Source organism: Thunnus thynnus, chromosome 12, assembly GCF_963924715.1.
Source record: "Thunnus thynnus chromosome 12, fThuThy2.1, whole genome shotgun sequence".
Taxonomy (NCBI): domain Eukaryota; kingdom Metazoa; phylum Chordata; class Actinopteri; order Scombriformes; family Scombridae; genus Thunnus; species Thunnus thynnus.
In genome coordinates this window covers 16,305,347-16,315,933 of record NC_089528.1, presented here as the reverse complement: position 1 = coordinate 16,315,933, position 10,587 = coordinate 16,305,347, and the positions used below count along the sequence as shown (strand labels likewise).

The 10,587-nt window shown below is 38.9% G+C and overlaps 1 protein-coding gene across 1 annotated transcript; it reads left to right on the top strand.

Annotated features, from left to right (window-relative positions):
• Nucleotides 1-53: 53 nt before the first annotated feature.
• Nucleotides 54-7,807, top strand: snorc (secondary ossification center associated regulator of chondrocyte maturation). The gene is made up of 3 exons (XM_067605891.1): nucleotides 54-1,528; nucleotides 6,378-6,545; nucleotides 6,654-7,807. The coding sequence occupies exons 1-3, from the start codon at nucleotides 1,450-1,452 to the stop codon at nucleotides 6,761-6,763; spliced, it is 357 nt and encodes a 118-aa protein (XP_067461992.1). The 5' UTR covers nucleotides 54-1,449; the 3' UTR covers nucleotides 6,764-7,807.
• The last annotated feature ends 2,780 nt before the right edge of the window (nucleotides 7,808-10,587 follow it).

The window sequence follows — 10,587 nt, the reverse complement described above, 5'->3', positions numbered from 1 at the left end:
CACATTTTACATTGACCCTGTTAAGAACTGAGAATGTAAAAATGAAAAGTTGTTTAAGGCTGCATGAAAGTGTTGCCAGTTATCAGGATTCATATAATAATTGAACAAAAGATTTAAGATCCTTAAAAGTGTGAGAAATTAATTCTGAAATTGAAAATGAGTAATTTACTCACTTTTTTTATTTTCAGTATGAGCTTCAAATAAGTGCTATGTGTAGTTTCACAAACTCTCAATGGCTTTCAGGAAGTAAAACTCATCCTCTCACCGCACGGTTGTAGTGCGTATTAGACATCATTGAGGTTTGAAATATGTAAAGAAGAAATGAAACCCAACAATTCCTTCTATTGAAAACACATCAAATTTTTAGGCATGCATGCAGATCAGCATCAAACTGAACCAAAAACATTTCCACAGCAAAAAAAAGTACTTGCTCTGCCAAGGTGCCCTTTAGTAATACACTGAACTCCTATCACATGCAGACAAAATGCTCATAAGCTGACCTGGTTCAGAGATCTACATAATGTCATGGAATTTCCCTCCATCACTGGTGGAAAGAAACTAAGTGTCTCTACTCAAGTACTGTACTTAAGTACAATACTGAGATCATTGTACTTGAGTATTTTTAATTGTGTCTACTTAAACTCCACAACATTTCAGAGGGAAATATTGCACTTTTTACTCCACTGTATGTATTATTTTCTTAGTTTGTTTTTTTTTTTCTTGGGCATTTTTGCCTTTATTAGATAGTGAACAGTGGAGAGATGTGGCTCAGAAGGAGCATTGTCAAGAAAGAAGAAGAAAATATCCCAGATGATGTTGAGCTTCCCAGCTATACATTTATAGTTTAAAAGATGCTAGTTGCATTATGGGAAATGTAGGATCCAGAAGTCCCCCAATGTTTGGAAGTGCAGTTCTAAATTGCTGCAGTGCCCCATTAAAATATACATATTGGTGCATTAGTAATATTAATCCAATAATATAATTTAGCTCTAAAAGGAGCATGTTGAGTCATGACTTTTGGTTTCAACGAAGTATTTCAACTTTGAGGTGCTGGTACTTCACTGTCAAATATTCCGTTCAAGAGAAAAGGAGTAAAACATCCAGCCGAGACCTTAGTGATGTAACCTGGCAAGGTCAGCACCTACCAAATGTCCCCGCTCCACCCCCCCCTTTACACACACACACACACACCCAACTGTGGCCAGAGGAGTTTGGAGTGGGTGGGCCCTGCGATGATGTCCTCACAAAGTCCACACTGTCCAGACAGTCTTGGCACACCTAGTCCCACCCCTTCTCTCACCCCTCAGCTGCCTACCTTTCTCCCTCCCGCGCTCCCCTGAACTCTTCTCCCGCTCCGTCTCCCAGGGTCAGTCACTGGTTTGAAATCACTGCTTGAGGAGTTTCGGAGACGCTTCGCTCTTTTCTTGACGCTCATCCTTCGCAGCCACCATGGTTCACAGCGGCAGCAGTATCTGCAGATTCCTCATCCTGGTGTTCCTAGGCCTCTTGGTAGCATTTGTACACACAGGTAAACCTCCTGTAGAGTCTGATCCATATTTACATTTCATTTTTGTGGCTGGTGACAAGTATTCGATCTCACCTGCTTGTGCTGCAAGTAATTATCATAGAAATGGAGGATAAAGCATGCAAGAACAGTCTAATTTACGCAGTATATCCGGCTTGAATTGAAATGTATGCATGCTGTTAGGCGTTAAAATTAGGGTTAGGAGTGGAGTAGTTGTGACTGAAATCAGTGGCCTCTACTTAGACAGAAATAAGATAATCTTTAATTACATTTGACCTTTTTTTGTGCTCTAAAGCGATGTCTTTAAAACTGTGTAACAATTTCATATAAGGTTTTATATTCTAAATGCTTATAGATGCCTGTTTATCTGCTATACGTGATTAATAGGTTGATGTTTAGTCCTCTGTAGGTATCAAAGGTGTGTTTATGTGCCATTTTTCCCTTTCCCCCCCTCCCGCACACACACACTTGGGCGTTGATGTGCGAGTATGCAGCCTGATGTAAATGATGCAGTTGTTGAAGCTCTCAGAGCTGTGAAAGCTGCTCTTTGACAAACAGGATGACTCAGTTGCTTTTATAATGTCTGATGTTAGAAGTCTGTCTGCAACTGAATACTTGCTTTCCTCTTGACGTGATCCTGCTGTAGTATTGGTTTGGGTCTGAGGTAGTGAAACAGCCTCAGGTGTGGAGTTAATTTAGTATGTCTGGTGAGTTTGGAGATGCAACCGCAGATGAAATTACTCTGATTTCATCTGTGAACATTTTCTTGCAATGTGGGAAGTGTTTTTACACAACAACAGTCAGTTCTCAGCATCTGAGCTATTTTAAATTTCTCAGATCAGCACATTCATTGTCTTTTCTTTCACTTTCATCAAGTTTCTGTTCTTTACTTCTCTGTTCCTTTCTCTGATGCCTCTCAAATCAGTTTGAAGAAAGTTCTGGAAAAGAGGTCCCCAACAACACATGACTGACTGAATCTCAGGCCCAAAGGTCAGAGTTGAGGTTAAGAAGGTTGTGGGACGATGAGAATATAACAAGTCAAGGATGTCCTCCTTGTCCTGTGAAAAAAAACAGTTGTTTACTGTCTCCTTTTACACTCCATACACACTCAAGGAAACCCATTTTGACATATATACACTAGATAGAGATTAGAAGTTATTGAGTTGCATATATTCCTCCCTAGCAAGTGTTTTTCTAGAAAAAAAGAAAACTGAAACATGCCAAAGAGAATTAATGAGTGTGTTCCTCATTGCTGCACTATAATGTGAGACTCTACTCTGCAGCCACCTCCTGTGCAGACATGTCTGTTGTGAATAACATTGCTGACATATACTGTACGTGATGTTTTCAAGTAGTGCCACCAACCTTGACCACAACACCAACCCAGTGATTGAACCAGTGTCTCATGCAGCCTCATTGGTTGACTCAGCATGGGAAACAAGGTGAGATGTGTCGAATAAGAAGCTTAAGCATCATGGTGTGAGAATTACTCACACACTCTTTCCTTGATCTTTCTCAAAATGGCTGATCTGAGACTTTGCCCTCATTTACAGAAATGGGTTCATCACTAGTTTTGTCCCTGAAAATGAAGACCAGTTCTAGCAACCAAACCATGTTCCTACTTTCTATATTTATGAATAAAATACAAACCACACTGGGCACTTGTCAAATATTGTGCCTGGAAAATCTGACCTCCAGCAAGGACACCGTCGATGTCATGTTTGAGCTGCGATGCTCGCGGTTTCGATACTTGGCCAGGCTGATTTTCACACACAGCTGTTTGCATGCTTTGTCATCTCTCTTGCTGGTGTGAAATCCTGAGGTACCAACAAATGGCCTTCTGTATTTTTAGAGTCTGAAATCAGCCTTCCTTACAGTCCGCCAGGCTTTTATGAGTGGACTTTTTTTGTGGTATAAAACAAGGAGGGTTCTTGATTGACATCTGGAGTGTGACCTAGTGCAGCAATGTCCAATAAGGCGTACTTGTACTCTGGAGGTTACTGGATAAATAGCTCAAGTAGTTAACTTAAGGTAATGGATAAACAGTTGAAATAGTTAACTTAAGGTAATGGATAAACAGTTGAAACAGTTAACTAAAGGTAATGGATAAATATTTGAAATAGTTAGTTAAAAGTAGCCTAATGGATAAACAGTTGAAATAGTAGCTAAAGGTAATGGATAAACAGTTTTTAATAGTTAGCTAAATGTAATGGAAACAGTTGAAATAGTTAGCTAAAGGTAATGGATGAACATTTGAAAGAGTAGCTAAAGGTAACAGATGAACAGTGGAAATAGTAGCTAAAGGTTATGGATAAACAGTTGAAATAGGTCAAAGTAATGGGTTGACAGTTAAATCTGCTAAAAATAATGGATAAACAGTTGAAATAGTAGCTTAAGGTAATGAATAAACAGTTGAAATAGCTAAAAGTAATGGATAAACAGTTGAAATAGTTTGCTGAAAGTAATGGATAAACAATTGAAATAGTTAGCCAAAAGCATAGATAAACACTTAAAATAGCTAGCTTACAGTAATGGGTAACTATTTGAAATAGTTAGCTAAGTAGCCTAATGGATAAACAGTTGAAATAGTTAGCCAAAAGCATAGATAAACACTTAAAATAGCTAGCTTACAGTAATGGGCAAATATTTGAAATAGTTAGCTAAGTAGCCTAATGGATAAACAGTTGAAATAGTTAGCCAAAAGCATAGATAAACACTTAAAATAGCTAGCTTACAGTAATGGGTAAATATTTGAAATAGTTAGCTAAGTAGCCTAATGGATAAACAGTTGAAATAGTTAGCCAAAAGCATAGATAAACAGCTAAAATAGCTAGTTTACAGTAATCGGTAAATATTTAAAATAGTAAGCTAAAACTAATGAACCAACAGTTACGGTGGATAGCTAAAAAGTTAGCTAAAAAACAGTTGAAATACCTAAGGAAATGAATAAACAGTACAAATAGTTAGCTAAAAGTCATGCATAATTAGTACAAATAATTTCACCAAAGCAACCAACCACTCATAATTAAATTGTATGAAAAAAAATATTTTAACCATTTCTTAAATTATTGGTACTAAATAACTTCTGGTTTATAACCGTAAGAAACATATTGGATGATGGATGGTGTCGATAAAGGGATACTTATAGGGCTGTGAGGGTACATCAGACAGTAAAGGTTGGGAACCACTGACCTAGCGGATAGTTGAATTATATATTTTTTTTGTTTGTTTGTTTCGTTTTTTCAGAGGCTTCAGTTATGTTAATTCCATCAAACAGAAATTAAAAGTGCAAGTAAACCCCTCCTCATGGAAACAAACGCCAACGGAAAACATCATGTTATTATTTTTTGCCTTCTCATTAAATCAAGCTGTCCAGAAGGTACAGCCTTTTACACACAGGGACTATTTAATAAACAAGTTTGTTTGACATACAGTGCCCAGCCGGTGCCTGGTTTGGGCCTGGCCGGTTGTTACTGGTTGCAGCCCGCTGCTCTCTGCGGCTGCACAAGCTGGCTTTTGTGCCCTCTGCTGAAGGCTTCATTGATGGCTGAGCTGGCCAGTGGCCCGGACCTCCAAACCTCCAGCCAGCTACAGGACAGGAAGCTGCACACGACTCTGAGTCAACACAGCGGCATCAAAATACTCACATCAGAAGTGCATATCAGAATTTAAGATACCACAGATAACATGCCACTTAAATCATATGCATACTGTATGGTTTCCTGATGACCATTTGTCATGTTTTAAACTGCATTAGAAGCAATAAAATTAAAACTTCTGAAATGAGGAAAGACAGTAGAGAAAACGTGAAATAAGGTGAAGGAGTTTACTGAGGGCGTCAGAGGCTACAAAGTAAATATGTAGCGTTAAATAAGCTGAGTGTAAACATATTTGGTGTATGGTTTTGTTGGTATGCGTAGAGCTGAGGGTAGGATAAGTGAATCAGTGAGTGTGTGAATGGGTGGGCTTGTATGTGAAGAGTTTGTTTTTTCAGGGGAGATGAAGATCAAATTTTCCCCCTGTTCCTCTGCATTTCAAAAGAAAAGCTGTACAGCTGTTCAATTACCAGAGAGACGGCAGCAACCACAATCGCGGAGTCGTTTTGGCGGTTTACACTCTTCGGTTGAGCGTTTCCAGAAGCCAGGCTTAGAGAGTTGTGTTAGGAAACACAGAATTATGTGGCCTAGAAGGAGACCTTGTTTCTCTGGCTACTGTAGAGATGTGAAAAGTCTCAGGGTAACTTCATGCTTAGATGGGAGGAATGTCAAAGGAGGACAATTTGGGATGGAAGAGGAACAGACAATCAATGGGCAGAAGACTTCATCCAGTCAACAAATCACTGCTTCCCCTTCGTACTACGTATGTACACTGAAACATGAAATATCTACCAGTACTCCACCGAAATAATTACCCAAACTCTGATTGGCGGAGCTTTTCCGACAGTAGACGAGATGCCTTGAGCGCTTATGGAAAACAGAAACACATCAAGAGGCAACCTGTAGCTCAAACGGACAAAATGTCCATCCTCTACAAAGACATCCTTATGCCCGCGCCTGAGCCGTTAACCCAGTGAGACAGAGAGAGGCTGTTGGAGTCATTACAGATGGAGCCATGTTTGCCGCTCCGAATCCCCAAGGCCTCAATGTCCAGAGAAAAGACAAACAGAGCCATTAGCAAAGTTGTGCGCCTCGTCAGTGAAATTACCACCTTAGAAAAACACACAGTAAGTCAATACTGCACAGCAGGCAATCATTGTCAATACAGGGATCAAGTGATTAGATGTCTGGTTCTAGATCTGCAATGCTAGCCAAGAAGCTGAAATGGTAAGTAGAATTATTTTCTTGCTCCGCAGAGACAGTCGCAGACCCTGCTTCGACAGCCAGGGACAACCAGGACACCATGTCTGGAGAGCCACCCAATGACGTCACCACCAAAGACCCTTTCCAGGATATGACGGAGCAGTCCTTCACTTACGACTATGAGGACACCACACATTCCCAGGCCATGGACGAGGAAGAAGGTAAAACTGAAACGATTCACTGATCTAGTTTGCACAGCCACCTTTTTTTAATGTATTCACATGATTATAAATATATCTATGTGTGTGTGTGTGTGTGTGTGTGTACAGGGGTCCTGGGGCCAGGGGCCATCACAGCCATCGTTATAGCAGTCTTCCTGGGAGCATCTGTCCTCCTCGCCCTCATTGTTATCACACTCAGGAAGTTCACCGCCTCCTAGAGTGAAAACATCCCTGTCTTGTGTGTGTCCTGAATGTGTTTGCGCAGCATGAGTGTGTGGCTGTGAGTTAGTGTGTCTGTCTTTCGCTTTTCTCTCGACTCCTATAACTCACTCGTCGTCTTCCATACAAAGACTACTCGGAGTGTTTCTTTTGCTTTGCTGTAGATGCTGGAAAATGTGGCAGGTCCCTTGACTGAGAAACGATACGCTGCTCTGCACGATATTTACAAGACACTCACACATGTCCACTTATTACTGAAGGTGTAATGTTAGAAACTGGCTGGCTCTTCCAGTGTCATTTTTAATTTTGTTCCGCTTTTTACTTTGACCTTTTCAAGATCTTACGCATGTGTTCAAAAGTGTTTTTCATGTTTGTGGGCTGTTTGTTTCCTTGTAGTTTGATTTTCTTGTCTTGAGAGTTTGTTGTGAAGTATCCTGCAAGTGTTTGCTATTTCTACATGAAGCGTGTATGCTTGAGAGAGTGTATCTCTTTGTGAAAGTGTTGCCCTTCATATCCATTGTGTTAGTTTGTTTTCTCACATTTTTACATCCAACATGAAAAGATATTTTAGTTTCATCTGCCTACGCATTTATTTCTACGAGTCTTTCCCAATGATTTTACATTGTGCCAAAATTGCAAAAATATTCCCCTGGTGTTACCCATGTACAAGCTTTAAAGTTTGTATTGCACCATTTACAAACATTTGTAGAGTCAAAATAAGAGGAAAACATTTTTAAAAAGCCTCAATAAATGTAAAAAGGGTACTTGGTTTATTTGTTTTACCGGCAGAGCAAATATAAAATGAGAACATGGATGAATGTGTGTTTGCACTCAAGTGAGTGTTTGTAGTTTTTGTTTAATTTGCAGCTGGAAAAGGTTACAAGAGTGGTGGCGATGGGGGGACTTGGTAAAATTATTTTGTCTTTTTTTATATGCCTCAGAGTCCGCAATACTCAGTCATACAGCTGGAAGTTGCCATGGTAATGTCACTGCCCAATTATTTTGTTTGAGAACAGTTAAAAATAAATGAATTGCCAAACGTCTGTGATCTCTTGTATGTGTGTGTGTTGTTGTTGTTGTTGTTTTTTCATCACAGTGAACAACATGTTTATGGAGAAAAATATTATGTTTAAAAATCATAATCATCTTTTGTCTACTTTTGGGGGGTCAGTTAGCACTGAGGAATGAAAACTAACAGTTTGTAGTTCAAGTCCAAGTCAATAAAATAAATTTATACAAATAAAACAAGGCCTGTTTTTAAATTTAAATCATTTTCTCTAAGCGTGAAAACTTGACTATAATTATAACAAATCATACCACATTATTACTATAGAACTACTTTGTACTTTTGCTGTTTGTTGTCTTTTTTGTTGTTGTTGTTAAAATGTACTTTTAAATGAATTAATTCATGTAGAAAATGCTGCAGAGTATGTTAAGTGTAATTGTCTCAAATAATTATTCAAAAGAGACTCTTTACAAAAGTACATCTGAGTCGTTAAGGTCCAAAAACACAGAGGAAAGATCACAACTTGTCACACTGATTCACAACTGTAGGTGGCAGTGTGGCTGATAGCAGCTGCACTTGCATTTATTTAAAAAAAAAAAAAAAAAAGTTTTTTTTCAAAAACTGAAAGGGACATGCCACATTAACGGTCCCAAAACGTTTCTCATTTGCTGACTGTTGAGGGAAAGTTCACAATGTTGCTTAAAAAGATCTGAAATAACAAGTTAAGGATCTTCTGATAATTCTGATAAAAACCATTCTGGCAAAAACTGGAGCTCCACACTCTGAATACAGTCGAGTCATTGCCGTACCCGAAACCAGTAGTCTCTGAAATAATCACAGTCAAAATCTGTCTCTGCAGGTTCTCACGGACTTCAACCGCTGAACACTCTGTGTGTGGCTTTTAGTTTGTCGCTTTAAGATAGGAAGACTGATTTCCACTGACAGACAATAACAATACTGGTACAGAAATCACAATATTGGCGTGATTGTGCTTGATTGATCACCACAAGATTTAAGCTTTGATATAAAGACCACAAGAGACTGAAACTAGGACTTGACCTAAAAAGTAGAAAATCAATATATACAATACTGTGCAAAAGTTTCAGGCACTTTGGATGTTTAAATTCTTACCCCCCCTCCCCACAGAGACCTGATCTAAACATCATTGAGTCTGTCTGGGATTACATGAAGATAGAACCAACTGAGTCACCTAAATCCACAGAAGAACAGAAACTTGTTCTCCAAGATGCTTGGAACAACCGACCTGCCAAAACCTTGGAATATTGTGCACAAGCACTGGTGCCATTTTTGAAGGCAAAGTGCGATCACACCAAATACTGATTTGACTTAGTTATTTTCTCTTTCCTGAACTTTGTTTGAAGCTAAGTGATAAATAAAAACTAAACATAGCATTATTTTTGAAAGCATCTTCATTTTAATTTTGGTGCCTAAACCTTTTGCACAGTACTGTACATGATTAAAGTCACCTGGTTCAGGCCTTTTCATATATGTTTTAACATAAAGAGACATGTAGAATATTTTCATCTGTCCTGGATGTGGACGAATGCCACCATCGCCATCCTCACACCATCTCAACTCAGTTTAGCAAACACTTAAAGATGCAGTGTGTAGAATTTAGTGGCATCTAGCAGAACAGATGTGGCAGAAATGGAATATAATATTCATAAGTATGTTTTAATTAGTATTTAATCACCTGACAAGAAGAAGCGTTGTATTTTTGTTACCTTAGAATTTCTGTCGTCTCTTTCTGTTTCTAAGTAGCTTGTTGAACTCTCTTGAACTTCAGTTCGCGTCAGTTACTGTTATTCAAATTTTTTATCATCGTGTGTAGCTGAGATTAGCATGTCAGCCAATGTTTCAGTTTAACCAATGGCCGTGTTATCTGGTGACTTTCAGGGGAATGTGTCTTGGTTGTCATGGTGACAGCAGCTGTTGAAAACACGAAGAGAGCATTTAGGTGTCCTCCTAAAAGTCTTAAATTATTGTATGCTCAACACAGTAAATATTCGCCTGGACCTTTTTTGTATTTCATTATGTAAATTAAATGGTGCTGCACAGAAGTGGCATTCACTTGTCCTCACTTATTTTTCTGAAATTAATCTTTTTAAATGGCTTGAAACGCTGAATGTCGTTGCAGTTTCACAATGATGTTCACAAGTTAAGCAGACGGTAGGCTGGTCAAACCCAGTGAATATTGGCTGTGTGACTAGACAGTTTACACAACATTTAGCCACAAACTGTTCTTTACTTTTTTCTACTCAATGACAAAGCAGATTCATTGGTTGAATATGGGCCACTTTCCGATTGAAGATAACAGTGTAAAATTGCAAGACAGACTATAGCTGCACTGCCAATTTATAGGCCATGTTTTGTTTCCCACATGATAAGAAAGATTACGAGGTGAAGGCTTCTTGCTGAGCACAGCTTAACTTACGTAAATGGTTGGCGTAGATAATAAACACATTGATTGATTGATTAAAGTAGAATTGATAAGGCTTTTAGGAACCAGCTGCCGTCAGTACGAGCAAACCACAGAGCATTCAGCTGAAAGTTGCCAGTTGACATGGTCACTGGTTAAAGTCAAACCACTGACCATCTTATCTGGTGACTTTCACGGAAATGTGTTGTGGTTGTCGTGGTGATGGCAGCTGTTGAAAACACAAGCGTAGGTGTCCTCCTAAAGTCTTGTTCAACACAGTATATATTTATTTGGTTCTTTTTGTATAACATTATGTAAATTAAATGGTGTCACCAACAGGAAGCATTCACATTTCCCACCCAGTCACTTTCCTCTGG

Bases quoted from the DNA above. Each gene is read 5' to 3' on its own strand.
- snorc (XM_067605891.1), top strand. From the start codon at position 1,450: ATGGTTCACAGCGGCAGCAGTATCTGCAGATTCCTCATCCTGGTGTTC. The intron at 1,529-6,377 runs GTAAACCTCCTG...CTTGCTCCGCAG, and splicing joins GGTAGCATTTGTACACACAG to AGACAGTCGCAGACCCTGCT. The intron at 6,546-6,653 runs GTAAAACTGAAA...GTGTGTGTACAG, and splicing joins GGCCATGGACGAGGAAGAAG to GGGTCCTGGGGCCAGGGGCC.